The 15063-nt window shown below is 47.7% G+C and overlaps 1 protein-coding gene across 1 annotated transcript in view; it reads right to left on the bottom strand.

Annotated features, from left to right (window-relative positions):
• PSTPIP2 (proline-serine-threonine phosphatase interacting protein 2) overlaps positions 1-15063 on the bottom strand; it is a 326413-nt gene that overhangs the window by 30538 nt on the left and 280812 nt on the right. Inside the window, exon 11 of the mRNA XM_069218855.1 lies at positions 14417-14513. Within this exon, the coding sequence (XP_069074956.1) occupies positions 14417-14513 (97 nt within the window). The remainder of the gene's footprint in view (positions 1-14416; positions 14514-15063) is intronic.

Here is a 15063-nt window from a genome sequence, read left to right on the forward strand (position 1 = left end):
CATCTTTGCCTGTATCTTTTGTGTTGGATACATGCGTTGTATGATGGTGTTGAAATTTAGAATTCTTTGTGGACTTGGAGTGGCTACTCCCTTTGATGTGTCTATTATGGCTCCTAGGTATTGTTGTACCTTGCGCGGCAGAATGTTGGATTTTGTAAAGTTGACGGTGAACCCGAGTTTGAAGAGGGTTTGTATGATCTGATTTGTGTGATTTGAGCACTGTATGAACGAATGGGCCTTGATTAGCCAGTCGTCCAAATATGGGAACACATGTATTTGCTGCCTTCTTATGTGTGCAGCGACTACCGCTAGACATTTGGTAAAGACTCTTGGTGCGGTTGTTAATCCGAAAGGCAGTACCTTGAATTGGTAATGTATTCCTCTGAATACAAACCTTAGGTATTTCCTGTGCGATGGGTGTATTGGTATATGGAAATAAGCATCCTTGAGGTCTAAAGTTGCCATGTAGTCGTGTAGTTTTAGCAATGGCAATACTTCTTGTAGTGTGACCATGTGGAAGTGGTCTGATTTGATGAAAGTGTTCACTACTCTGAGGTCTAGGATTGGTCTCAGTGTTTTGTCCTTCTTTGGTATCAGAAAGTACAGTGAGTAAACTCCTGTGTTTATTTGTGTGTTTGGCACTAATTCGATTGCATTCTTTTGCAATAGTGCCTGCACTTCTATCTCTAGGAGATTGGAATGGTGTGTTGTTAAATTTTGTGCTTTTGGTGGTATGTTTGGAGGGAATTGTAGAAATTCTATGCAATAACCATGTTGGATAATTGCTAGAACCCAAGTGTCTGTAGTGATTTTCTCCCATGCTTTGTAATAATGACCTATTCTTCCCCCCACTGGTGTTGTGTGGAGGGGGTGAGTGACATGTGAGTCACTGTTTAGTAGTAGGGGTTTTGGGGCTTTGAAATCTTCCTCTATTTCTAGGGAATTGCCCTCCTCTATATTGTCCCCGAAAACCTCCTCTATACTGTCCCTGGTAACTGGACGGTGTGGCTTGTGAGGTGCTGGCTTGTGTGCTTTGACCCCGAAACCCCCCTCGAAAGGGCGTTTTACGGAATGTGCTGTAATTCCCTCTGCTCTGCGGGGAGTAGAGTGCGCCCATGGCTTTGGCAGTGTCCGTATCTTTTTTGAGTTTCTCAATCGCTGTGTCCACTTGTGGACCGAACAGTTCTTTTTCATTAAAAGGCATATTGAGAACTGCTTGTTGAATCTCTGGTTTAAATCCAGACGTTCGGAGCCATGCATGCCTTCTGATAGTTACAGATGTATTAATTGTCCGTGCAGCTGTATCTGCAGCGTCCATGGAGGAGCGTATCTGGTTGTTGGAGATGGTCTGTCCCTCCTCAACCACTTGTTTTGCCCTATTTTGTAAGTCCTTGGGCAGATGTTCAATGAGATGTTGCATCTCGTCCCAGTGGGCTCTGTCATAGCGCGCAAGTAGTGCCTGGGAGTTCGCGATGCGCCACTGGTTTGCAGCTTGTGCTGCGACTCTTTTACCAGCTGCATCGAACTTGCGGCTTTCTTTATCTGGGGGTGGTGCATCTCCAGATGTGTGAGAGTTGGCCCTTTTCCTAGCTGCTCCTACAACAACAGAGTCTGGTGGCAGCTGTGTAGTGATGAAAACCGGGTCCGTAGGAGGCGGCTTATACTTTTTTTCCACCCTTGGTGTGATTGCCCTACTTTTGACCGGCTCCTTAAAGATGTCTTTTGCGTGCCGGAGCATACCAGGGAGCATAGGCAGGCTTTGGTATGAGCTGTGGGTGGAGGAGAGTGTGTTGAATAAGAAATCATCCTCGACCTGTTCTGAGTGGAGGCTTACGTTGTGAAATTGTGCTGCTCTAGCCACCACTTGAGAGTACGCGGTGCTGTCTTCTGGTGGAGATGGCTTTGTAGGGTATGCCTCCGGACTGTTATCTGACACTGGGGCGTCGTATAGGTCCCATGCGTCCTGATCTTGGTCACCCTGGCTCATGGTGGTGTGAGCTGGGGAGTGTGATGGAGTTTGTGCTGGTGAAACGTTAATCACGGGCGGAGGAGAGGGTGGTGGTGTAACTCTTTTCACCACTTTTGGTTGTGGTGTTTGTTCCGTCTGGAACTCCAACCTTCTCTTTCTCCTAATGGGGGGAAGGGTGCTTATTTTTCCTGTCCCCTGCTGAATGAAGTATGGTCCACATCAGTTGCTTGTAGCTCTTCCTCAAACCTATGCTTCTGCATTTGGGAGGTTAGCGAGTGCTCTTCTGTATAAGAGCCTGAAGCTGGGTCGCTTGCAGTTTGTTTCGGCATCGAAACTTTGTCTGCGTGTTTTTTTGGCTCCGAGGTGACTTTTTTCCTTTTCGGGGCCGAAACCTCTCGGCGTCGATCTGTTTCGGTGCCGCTGTCTCGGCGTCGAGCCGTGTCCACACCGGCATCTCGGTGTCGAGGCTTGTCTCCAGCACTTTCTCGGTCCCGAGAAGGCTGCGTGCCGGTGTCTCGACCGGAGTCGGACGATCTCGGCACTGTTTGGGCCTTTTTCGGTGCCGACGGTCGGTCACCGAATTTATGGGTCGAGCCATGGCCTGGTGGCAGTGGCGTCCCCTGGGCCTTGTAAATGTTTCTCTGTGTGGTTTTCGACGTCTTACTCACGGTTTGTGTATCGTCGAATCCTTCGGAGTCTGAGTCTTGGATCGAGAAGGTACCTTCCTCTTCCTGTTCCTCGAACTCCCGTTGGGCTGTCGGTGCGGACGCCATCTGAAGTCTTCTGGCTCGACGGTCTCGGAGTGTTTTTCGGGACCGGAACGCACGACAGGCCTCGCAGGTGTCTTCGCTGTGCTCAGGTGACAGGCACAGGTTGCAGACCAAGTGTTGGTCTGTGTAGGGGTATTTATTGTGGCATTTGGGGCAGAAACGGAACGGGGTCCGTTCCATCGGCGTTCTTCAGCACGCGGTCGGGCCGACCAGGCCCCGACGGAGGATCGAAAAACTACCCCGAAGGGCACCGGAGCTCTTCGATCTTCGATGCGGTGTGGAATCTAAGTACGCCGATCCCGAACGCAACAATACCGACGAAAATCTTCCGAAATTAGCTAATTTTCCGTTCCGAAACTCGGAGCGACAGGAACACGTCCGAACCCGATGGCGGAAAAAAAACAATCGAAGATGGAGTCGACGCCCATGCGCAATGGAGACAAAAGGAGGAGTCACTCGGTCCCGTGACTCGAAAGACTTCTTCGAAGAAAAACAACTTGTAACACTCCGGCCCAACACCAGATGGCGAGCTATTGCAGAACATGCGTATCTACAGCGACAGATGCCATCGAACATTAAGTTTTGACTGATCTGCAAGCAGGATTTAGCGAGGGTATTAGTATAATTCATCAGACTTTTAGATTCCAGTTAATTTACTGGAAAACTGTGATTTTAGGGGGTGGCAGCCTTTACACTGCCTTCGTTGATCTGTGTTCTGCATTTGATTTAGTACCGCTCCCCATGTTAAGGCATACTATGGCTAAGCTGGGGGTCCCTTGTCCCTGATGATCTGCTGGCTATCCTAATCAGACTCCATTGTAACAACTTTGCCCAAGTGCAATGTGGATTGCGAGGTGAGCTATCAGACCCCTTTTCTGTGGCCTGAGGGGATAGGCAGGGCTGTGTCCGTGTGCCTACCCTTTTTTCACTCTATGTTAATGATTTGGTGGATACCCTGAATATTAGTGATAGGGGTGCGATGCTCATGGGATGGCTAACCTCAAGATCACGGCACTATTGTTTGCAGATTACACCCTTTTGATTTAAAAAAATGAAGAGAGGGTCTTAGATGTAAATGTAACTAAAACTAATTTTATTATACTAAATCCGAGCCACTCTCCCAGGCCAAACCCTAAGCTGGCTGGTGTTCCCCTGAATTGTGTTCTTTTTTTGACAATTTGGGGCTGACCCTTACTGAAAATCTAGATTGGAGTTGCCATATAGAGGTTAAAACTAGTGCTTTGCATGGTGATGCTTCTAAGGGCACATCATAGTTCCTTTTATTGTCCAATTACCCCTGCTTTGAAAATCTAATTTACAGGTGCTGGGGCGGCCCCTAACAGGGCTGAGTTGTGGAGGGTTCAAAGACCTGACTAAACTATTAATAACTGAGAATCATTTTCTCTGCCTGTTGTTAGGTCTTCCAGTCAATACACCCTTACTTCTGATCAGATTAGATTTGGATCTCAAGCCAAGATTGGATTAGGCCAATCCTCTATTGGATAGGACTTTGGGCTTCTCCTGAGTTACATTCGTATAGAGAGGGCTGAAGGAGGTGATGGGTATCCCCGGTTCTAGAAATATCCCTTGGCTAAGTTTTGTCAAAAAATCATTAATGGGACTGGGATGTGGTGCACTGTAGGAGAAACTGGAGGTAGCCACTGTCATTGGTAAATTAGACTTAAAACGGTTGTATGGGCAGTACAAAATGGTCAACATTGTTGCTTTCCCAGTGCATAGATCTCTTACCAGATCCTTCCTTCAGTTCATGGATGTCTTTAGGTCAGAGCAATTTTTATATGAAATAGAGCCTCCTTTTGCCAGGAAATTGTATCTTCAATTTAGATACAGCTGTTTACTGATTGCCGCCTTTAGCAGACTAATAAGTCATGTTCTGCTTGGACCACCTGTGAATTGTGTGGGGCGGCCAGGGAGTCAGAAGAGCATGTCATATTTTTCTGTCCGGCCTATAGTAAGAGTAGGAAAAAGTGGATTATTCCTGTGTGCCGGCTTTTAGGGGTGAGGGAATACCAAATTGCTCTCAGAATATTGAAGACCATTGTAACTCAAAGCCTGGTCGATGCTGTTTCGCACTTTTTGCTGGTGGTTTGGAAAATCAGGAAAAGATAGAGTGTCTAATTGTCTTAACTATTTGTCTCTGACAACTGTGCAGCCCTTGTCTTATTTATTGTGTATTTCTGGCCTTATCTAGCCAAGATGGGGTTTGAAGGAGGCCAATGGTTTTAGCTTATATGATTCCCGTTTGTGAGCTTTGTACCCAATCTTTTAGTAATTATTTTTATAGTATTAGTTGAACAGGTTGAGGGGTCGATTAATGTTATGTGCCTTGTTTGATGATTTTACTCCCATTTTACTGACTGTAATGGATTTACAATTTTATAGCGAATGTTTGTATATGTAATGTGTTTCATTCTCTTTTACTTTTATCGCGAAATTGGAGGTGTGTCTCATACAACATAGTGGAGTGCTGTGTCGTTCAGTGCTGGAAACTGTTGCAGAGTTGAGTAGAGTGTTGTACAATAGAGTGTATGGGCATAGAGTTGAGTGCAAATTTGGAAAGTGGAGTGTATGGGGTAAAGTAGAGTAGAGTATAGTAGAGTGGCATAGAATGTAGTAGAGTTTTTTGTAGAATGGAGTTTATATAGAGCAGAGGAGGGTACACTGGCGTGGCATAGAGTGGAGTAGCGTACAGCTGATTTGCATAAAGTAGAATGGCGTAAGCTGGAGTGAAGTACAGTGGAGTGGTGAAGAGTATAATAGTGTATAGTGTAGCGTACAGTGGAGTGGTGTAAAATTAATAGCATATAGTGTAGTAGCGTACAGTGGCGTATCGCACAGTGGAGTGGTTTAGACTGGAGTGGTGTATTGTGGCATGAGATAGAGGGTAATAATATACAGTGGAGTGGCATGCAGTGGAGTGAGTAGAGTGGAGTACCATACAGTAGATGGGCAAAGACTAAAGTGTCGTACAGTGTAATAGCATAGAATGGAGTGAAGTGACGTACAGTGGAATGTCACAGAGTGGCATTGAGCAGACTAGTGTAGAGTGGAATAGCGTAGAGTAGAACAGAGTAGCTTGGAGTGGCGTACTGTGGAGTGGTGAAGACTGGAGTAGTGTTTAGGGGAGTGGGGTAGAGTAAAATAGAATAAAATGGAGAGGTGTGGAGTGGCGACCAATGGACTAGCGTAGAATGGAGTGGCATAGAGTGGAGTGGTGTACACTGGAGTGGCATAGAGTGGAGTAGCGTATAGTGGAGTGGCATATAGCAGAATAGAGTAGAGTGGTGTGGCTTGGAATAGTGCATTCTTCTTCTACATCACCGCCAAGACCTAGAACAACCTGCCCCTCCATCTCCAAACAGCACCCTCCCTTGCAAACTTCAGAAAGAAACTCAAGACCTGGCTCTTTGACGGAGACTTCGCAACCCACCACCAAAATACCCCCAGAGGTGATAGTGCCATGCTATACAAATGCTGACCGATTAATTGATTGATAGCAGATATTCTGTACTACGGTTACCTGTGAAACTTGATTGAAAAGTACAGATTGGGTCCATATATGTTTGAGTCTGGACGAAGTTGGCAGAAGATCGCATACAGTTTGCTTATATGATTACAATATATTAAATCTTTGTGACATGTCGGAATTTTCTGGAAGGGAACCCTTCCTGGCAGAGAGTGATTCTCCTTTTGGCTATTAATAATCTCAGTGCTGTGCTTTACTTTTTAGGTTATGGAGTGTAACAGTGTAACGCGATGTAAAAATGGAGGGTTGGGTTCTATTTTAATTTCCAGCATTTTCGATCGATCACAAAAGGTCAGTGACCAGTATTCGGCCATGTGAGGACATGTCTAGTCCAGATGTAGAAAATTAGCTTCCAGCGACTCACATCTAGCACATAAATAGCAGATATAAGTTCCTAGGCTTGCAATATGTCCTATGCCAAAATGTATGTTGAATTTCCCTATGTCTGCCATTAAGAGACTTCTTTTTAATCTGGGAAAATAAATATCCCTAATTGGCTAAAATACACTTTATGCCCAAATTGGAATTTCATTTAATCTTAGACTTAAGGGGCTCCATAAACCCCTAAAGGTTAGGAACAAGTTATACAGTTTGACACATTGTTTAGGCCCAGAGGTAGTTATGGTTCAAATCTCTTTATTTGTTGTTTCAGAACAGAAAGAGTAAAACAGCTGTACTACAAGTATGTGGTGCTCATCTTCATTGGCAGTTATTCAGGTAAAAGCAACAATCCCCAAACAAACAATATACCTCCTTACACCTTCCTCCCCCTGAACTCGCCGAGCTAGAGAACGGTAGGTAATGTAGCGCGCCAAGCATCCGGTAGTGTCGTTCTAGTACAGATCCTCAGAGTGGGTAACGTTAGTAAAGTTGGTGAGACACAGTAGTCGGAGATATTTGAGACAAGTAAGTTCCCAATACGCTGCAGAGAGCAAGGCAATATAGGGGCACCAGAGTTCACTGTATGAATCAGCTTGTGCAGTAAGAATGAAGGTGAGTTTCTCCATCCCTAATATATACCAAGGACAATGTAGCCATCCTTGGTGTCTGGGAACAAAATCTGTGCCCCAGTGTGTTAGAATATTCTGAAGAGCGGCATCTAAAGGTAAGACAATCTGTCGGCTGTGGGATTTGAGTGGCAAGGTAGGCATGTTAGGTACCCCCAAGAATGTGTAAGCTTATAATCGAGGCAATTGGGTGTGTAGATGGGTGTCCATGTCATCAAAAATCTTGATCTAATAAGCAGTAAGTTTATAGCAATCTCGTAGCACGTGGAGTAGGACCCCGGGGAGCCGCACCCGCGCTAGCAGTCAGTGCTTCTCATGGGGTTGTCTCTGTGGAGGCGTACTGGCATTAGGTATCAATAAGTGCAAATTTTTGTGGCTGTTTTTAAATGCTGGATGTGTTGCAGGCCACGTGCCTCGCTCGGTAATACACAGCGGTAATACTCAACTCCTGCTCTGGCACCTGCCACCCCAGCTTCAGTTCCTAGCTCTTTTGACCTGTTGTTTTAACCTGTGGGGTGGTCTGTCGTAGAAGACAATACAATTCCGTGACAAGGTGTCTGGCTGATGTTTCGGTCAACAGCCACTTCTCAAACAACATGAGAGAGCGTTGTGCCCCAGGGCAAACTGTCTGGTGTGTCTGTCAATGGTGAATTTGGAGGTTATGTAGTGTTTTGGAGAGTGCATAACCAGTGCGGAGTTGGTCAGAGGACAGGAGACCCTCCTCATCAAATAGGTGACCTACTGAATGGCACCAACACACTGCAAGTGCTGTAATGCCACTTGCTCAGGAGGTATAGGTCTGGGCCATGGGTCTTGGTGTAGAGCTCCTCATAAAAATGTTGAAAGGCAGAGGCGATTGGCCCGTCTCTAGTGAGCTTCGAACGGTCCACAGTTAATAGGGAGTGTACCCCTACAACTTGTCGCTGCATTTTCAGTCTATTGGCTAAAAGGCACCTGCATTTGTCACCCTCCCCCCCCACGTAAAAGGAGTCTCGTAGTCTGAGTGCAGCATATTCGGCCTTATTCAGGTCACGGCCCATGCATGTGCCGCCTCCAGCTGACACAGATTTGCAGGGCTCCAGTGTGTTTATGTATGCATTCCAGTTCCTGTACCTGTTGGGATAAGTGTTCCCTCTTGTCCCTTCTGAGCTTCTTGTCTGCTGCTGAGACAGCTACCAACTCACCTCTGATGACTGATTTCAGACTTTCCCAAAATGTGGAGATGGATGTGCCAGCAGTGTCGTTCAGTACCAGAAAATCTACTAACGCCCGGGTGATCCTCCTAACCACTTTAGGCCTGGGTAGTAGGGTTTCAAGCATTCGCCGTGGCCTCTCACCGGAGGGAGAGTAATGGAGAGGGAAACCACTGCATGGTCAGATAGAGACCGGTGTTAGATCTCGGAAGACGTAACCAAGGACTGAAGGGCTGTTGTCCACGGGAAATAATCTATGGGGGCATAGGTTTTATGCGTCTGGAATAGAATTTATAGTCCAGGATGTGCGGTTGTAGTGCACACCAGATGCTGCCAAGACGCATATTCAGCAGCCAAAGTGCACCCTCCCGAGACAGGGCCCCTGTATGTCCGTAGCGTTGTGCAGATCCATGTTGTTAGTCGTTATTGATCACCAAACTAGGGGCCACCCAATTGAAGCACCAGCTGATCCTGGGTAGCCCACACTTCAGTCACTGTGCGGAGGAGGAAGCCTTCCTTTCCGTCACCTCCAATGTGAAGGTTTGATTTCCGAGGGTCACTGAGTGGGCCAGTAGTCTGTCTTTGATTTCAACTAGCTTAGGGACTATCTTTCCTTGGAAGAAGCAGGACCCCAAAATGACCACACCTGCAGTTTGGGAGGAGGTTGATGAGAAGCATTGGTGTGGGAAGGCAAGCAAGTCCATTCTGTGCCAGTCGCTAGCTAGGAAATGAGTTTCTTGGAGGAGGCTGAGGTCCGCCTCAGACTGTTCCAGGAAAGACATGATGGCTATCTTTATGGTATCGTGCATGACTGGAGTGTGGTGGTTATCGGGTGGACAGCCCTAGAGGTCAAAGCTAATGTCACCCATCATTGCAGATGGCTTGGACCGCGAGTGGTCCATGGTAGCATTGTGTCAAATAAACAATATATAACCATGCTCTGCGAGTTCCCCCAATACAAACAGAAAAAACAAGTGAAAATAACAGGAACAGCATTGTTTGTGGATAAGTGGCCCCAAAGGCACAGACAGTCTCAGTGGGAGTAAAGTAATCAAGTGTGTAAGGAAGTACATGGTGTCCACCCTCTGCCCCCACTGCCCAACCCCCATCTCAAACAGTGGAGTCGTCCCTGGAGTCTGAACGAAGGACATGTATTGTCGGCTCCGGCAGAGTAGTTGGAGAGCATCTCTAGCACAGCAAGCCTCTCTAGTGCTATGGTCTCCAGATCGGGTCTCAGCCCCCAGGTTAAGCTCCGGCTCCTGATCCTGGGTAGCCACCACCTCAGTCACTGCGCGGAGGAGGAAGCCTTCCTCTCCGGACGGCCAGGCCTATGGGCCTTCTGTTCTCAATGATTGGCCAAGGAGCCGCCAGTAGGGTGGTCTTCGATGTATGGAGCTGGCAGGCTTCCTTGAGGGATCGTAGCTGGTGGAGTTTGCCATCTAAGTGGAAAATCACCCGGAAGGGGCGTCCCCAAGAGTACGAGATGCTCTTATTCGGTAGGTGAGTAGTGACTGGACGGAAAGCTTGACGTTTCTGTAATGTAGAGTTGGCAAGGTCCTGATACAGCATTGGTTTAGGCCCTTTAACCTGGATCGGGTGACGGTGCCTGGTGGTATGAAGTATACATTCCTTGAGTTGACAGTCATGTACGCACACCAGTATGTACACAGGGAGTGCTATGTTGGTCTCTGCAAGCCTACTCTGTGTAGCTGAATGTCCATCTCTTGTGACGTTTCCAAGATAAATCTGAAAATATCCTGTATGCATTCTTCGATGTCCATGCCCTCCTGCTGTATCTGCTCAATTTCTCCATCTGGGTTAATTTCATGGTCTTCTAGGGTGGAGACTCTGTCCCCTTCCCCATCCAGATTGCGGTGGATTTCTCTGAGGCCATTTGACAGATCATTTTTTACTGTTTGGAGGTCATCCCAGAGAGAAGCAAACAGGGCCTCTAAGAAGGAGCGGTTCACTGGCCTTTCAGCCTCTTGCCCATGAGGCACGGGGTCCAGTCTGGAGGGTAACTAATGGTCACCAAACGAGGCCCCATCGGATCTTGCCAGCATGTCTTTCAATGTGCGGTCATTCTTCCCGTGTGTCGCGGCCATGACTCCTCACGTCAGCAGGACTTATCCTTGGAGGGATGCACTTAGTAGGGGCACGGCTGCAGTGGTTCAAGCAGCAACTCTACACCTGCTAGTCCCTTCGTTGGACATTGAGGAGGCAAGCCTTAAAGGGTCCAGGCTCTATAGAAATTGTGTGTCAGTGCTTCCCCACACTCCGTAATCGACTCACAAGCTGCCCAAAATCTGCAAGTGCGATCAGCACTATTGCCGGAATGAGGGGAGCTGCTGGTTGCATCTCCAGGCTGAGCTATGGAGGGTGCTTGAGGCCTATGCCTTGCTAGTGGGGGATCATGGTCTGACACTCAGCCAATCTCCGTAGCTTGCAACTCTTAGCATCTTGTCAGGTTTGCAGTGCTCTGGGCAGGCGGCAGCACTCACCCCAGTGTGATGTGGTGATAGTTCGGGGTACTGGAGGCCAGAGGTGTACCGCCGGGTTTCAAGAGGCTGGAGGTGGCTGGCGGCAACTTAAGCTGTGTAAGATCACAGCCTCAGGGTGGGCGAAGGCTTGTGCTGCTGCGTAAGCATATGCTGGGTCTCTGCACAGGGCCCCAGGTGCAGGAGTTGAAGGGGAGGCAGGCCCCGTCCACTAGGCCCCTCTCCCAGATGGGCCTGGGCCAACTGCCGAACAGTTTGTTGTGGCCCATCCCACAGAGACAGGCCCTCCCCGGGGCTGTATAGAGAGCAACGAGGCACACAGGCAGTTCAGCCTTGAGGATGCAGACTAATGGGCTAACTTGGGTTGCCCTCTGTTTCCCAATCTGGCTAAGCTGTGTGTTGTATCTATGTGTCAGTGGCAGGAGGAGCATAGTGCACAGGTACCTGTTGACGGCTTTGAGTCTCCTAGGTGGATGGCAGCGTGTCACAGCTCCTAGTGCATTGTATTCCGGTGTGTGGTGTGCACGGAATCTCTGATGGGCCTGGGGAGACCTCTTGGGAGACTCCCGGTGGCAGTGCAGACTGTGCTCAGCTGGCCACAACGCTGTAGTGGATCTGTCTCCCTCCCTCCTGGGGCCCCCCAGCGCGCCGCCGATTGCTGAGCGCTGTTCCTCTGGGCTAGGGGATGGTGCTCAAACTACAGAGGACCGCCTGTCTGCTGAGAAGGAGACGCCTTGTTGAGTTAGTTCAAGCTTGCGCAGGAGGCAGTGTAGCTGCCATGTTGCTTGGCCAGCCCCTCACTCTCTGCGCCTGCTGGTGGACGGGACTGGTAATGTGGAGCAGGCAGTTTCCGCAACTCCTCTTCTGTGCTCCGCAAGCTCTGACGCTCACGGGCGCACCGTGGGTGTACTTTGTCCATGGTGCAGTGTGGTGAAATCGGGTCAGGCTGACGGCAGGGCCAGAGAGATGGAAAAGCAAAAACTACTCCGCCATCTTGGCCACACCCCCAGAGGTAGTTATGAGCTAATAATAATTGTATCAACTCCTCTGGTTCCTGTGGGAAGGCAGTGTAACTATTGCTAGCTGCAGTGTACATTTTGTAATATAGGAACACATCTAGTGGCTCCAGTGCCGGTGTGTGCGTAACTGTGTCTAGTATGAGGAAGATCTTGTGAAATAATCCACTCAGCATTTGTATTCACAGATTTCTGAGTTGTTGATAAGCCTTAGGCTTCATTGTTGTGGAGTTGCTGAGTTACTGTAAAGTGGAATGTGGGGCAAACGTAGATACGTCTCGTTTGAACGTTGCAGTTATTTCATCCCGGTACCTACTGTAGACATTGCTGGGTTAACATCTCTAATCAGTCTCACTGTTTGCGGGCAAAACAGTGTTTGGAGACGTTTTGGGTGACTATCTCCATTTCAGCCACACCGTGGACAAATGTGAGCCTCTTAACAAACATTTTGCATGACTATTGTCATGCTGAACTATCCAATAGATTCCCAGGGGAGTTCCTTTATCAAGAAAACCTAGCCTTAAATATTCCTGGTAACCTTCTGCCCTTGATATGGACTATCTGTGGGTGGTGTTGGCCCTCAAACATAACACAGACTTGAGTTGTAGTGATGAAAAGACTCCAAGCTCCTTGGGAATCCCAGGGGAAGTGACATCCCATCTTTCTAGGGATGTCAAAAGCTAGGCAGCCTTTTCTATCCTTTGCGCTAGTTTGACTGATACCTGACCAAAAAAACCATGGCCATGTTATGAATTATTAGTGAAGCTTTTAAGATCACCTTGACCGCTTGATTGATCTCCTTCAATTGGCCCTTCCTACATTACAGTGCTCCTTGACAGTCTTCCTCAAAACACAGTGTCCTTTCAACACACAGGTTATCTACAATATTGTTTTGTACTACCACATTCTCAAATCACAATGTCCATTCAGTGCTTTTTCTGTGAAATCTTATTTCAGACAACATTTCCAATAATTGCCAAAAGACTTTACAGAGGTAGGATAAAAGTGTCCAAACACTAAGACCCGATCATGAACAGGCTGGTAAATTCTGATTTCTCTGCACCTCCAGAATTTTCCCTACGTGATTTTCAGCAGATCAGACCTGAAGACATTAGTAACGTGGGCGCAAATAACCAAATTCCTTATGTTGTTCATCAGTTGCTCAAGAAAACGATGTAATTAGAGATATTTACACATGTATGAATATTTAAGAGTACAAAAAATACCTCCGTCATCTAGTCGACTCATGATCAGGGCATCAGGGCATAAGACTTCAATTTGGCTTTTAGTTTTGGTTGTCCGGGTTATTTACCAAGAAATCATTGCCCGCCAGCGCCAAGACCAACCTACAAGAGGGTATGAAGGACGTCGCAGATTGGATGAGGCTCAGCCGCCTAAAGCTGAACTCTGAAAAAACGGAAGTCCTCATCCTCGGCAACACCCCGTCCGCCTGGGACGACTCCTGGTGGCCCACGGCCCTCGGCACCGCACCGACCCCCACAGACCACGCCCGCAACCTCGGCTTCATCTTGGACCCTCTTCTCACCATGACCAAGCAAGTCAACGCCGTGTCCTCCGCCTGCTTCCTCACCCTCCGCAAGATCTTCCGCTGGATCCCCGCCGACACCAAAAAAACCGTGACCCACGCCCTCGTCACGAGCCGCCTGGACTACGGCAACACCCTCTACGCCGGGACCACAGCCAAACTCCAAAATCGCCTGCAACGCATTCAAAACGCCTCGGCCCGCCTCATCCTCGACATACCCCGCAGCAGCCACATCTCCGCACACCTGAGACACCTGCATTGGCTCCCTGTCAGCAAAAGGATCACCTTCCGACTTCTCACCCACGCACACAAAGCCCTCTACGACAAGGGACCGGAATACCTCAACAGACGCCTCAGCTTCTACGTCCCCACCCGCCTCCTCCGCTCCACTGGCCTCGCACTCGCTGCGTCCCTCACATCTGCCGCTCCACGGCGGGTGGGAGATCTTTCTCCTTCCTGGCGGCCAAGACCTGGAACTCCCTCCCCACCAGCCTCAGGACCACCCAGGACCACTCCGCTTTCCAGAGACTCCTAAAGACCTGGTTATTCGAACAGCGATAACCCCCCCTTTTTCCCCTAGCGCCTTGAGACCCGCACGGGTGAGTAGCGCGCTTTATAAATGTTAATGATTTGATTTGATTTGCCACAATTTTTTCATCACTTCAGGTACATGGAACTATACATTCTATGGTGAAACTGAGCAAGGAATGGATAATTCTAAAATATGTACAGATGGAAGATTAGAACCAGAGCGCTTAATATAATTCTTCAGAAATCTTCCATGTACAGATGACAGATCAACCACTTATTTTTCATTACATCAGAGGTGAAATAGAAATACATAATAAACCATAAATGTTAGAAAGTTACCTGGGGGTGTATCTCCAGTTTTCTTGTTTTCCACAAAATGTTCAATGTCCTTCTGTATACTGCACATTTCTAAAGATTTTCGAACTTCTTCATACATCTGCATTAATGGAAATATACAAGAGAAAAATACAGCTTTTGTTAAATGTGTCGACTGTAAAATTAGAATTCATGCACAGTGCTTCAGAATCTATGACTTAAACACGCATTATTCAATTACCACAGTTCTGAAATATTTAACATGACAGTTCCCTTTCAATCATGTTTCTACTCCTACTGCAGCACTGAAACGTTGACACTTTATCCAAATTGTATATAAAGGAGACTCTTTCCTATTGGTTTCCTTTGATCAGCCTTCATTATTACCAAATCTTACTTGACATCCTCTTCTTCCGCATCAGCATATCCAAAACAGCCTACTAGACAAAAATCCAATCGTATGGACTGTTTCAAATAGCCACTATGGCTGCCAGGTTTCTCAAGGATCCATTCTTGCACTAATGATTTTAAATCCCCACTTGGAGCTTTTAATGGGCCTGTTGGTTGAACATCTCTTCATCCAACACCAGTATGCTGGTGTGTCGTACTGACGACACACAACGGTACTTCAAGGTGTTTCAGGTGGCACTGTGGTCCTAAGACACTTGGAG

This window comes from Pleurodeles waltl, chromosome 1_1, assembly GCF_031143425.1.
Source record: "Pleurodeles waltl isolate 20211129_DDA chromosome 1_1, aPleWal1.hap1.20221129, whole genome shotgun sequence".
Lineage (NCBI taxonomy): Eukaryota > Metazoa > Chordata > Amphibia > Caudata > Salamandridae > Pleurodeles > Pleurodeles waltl.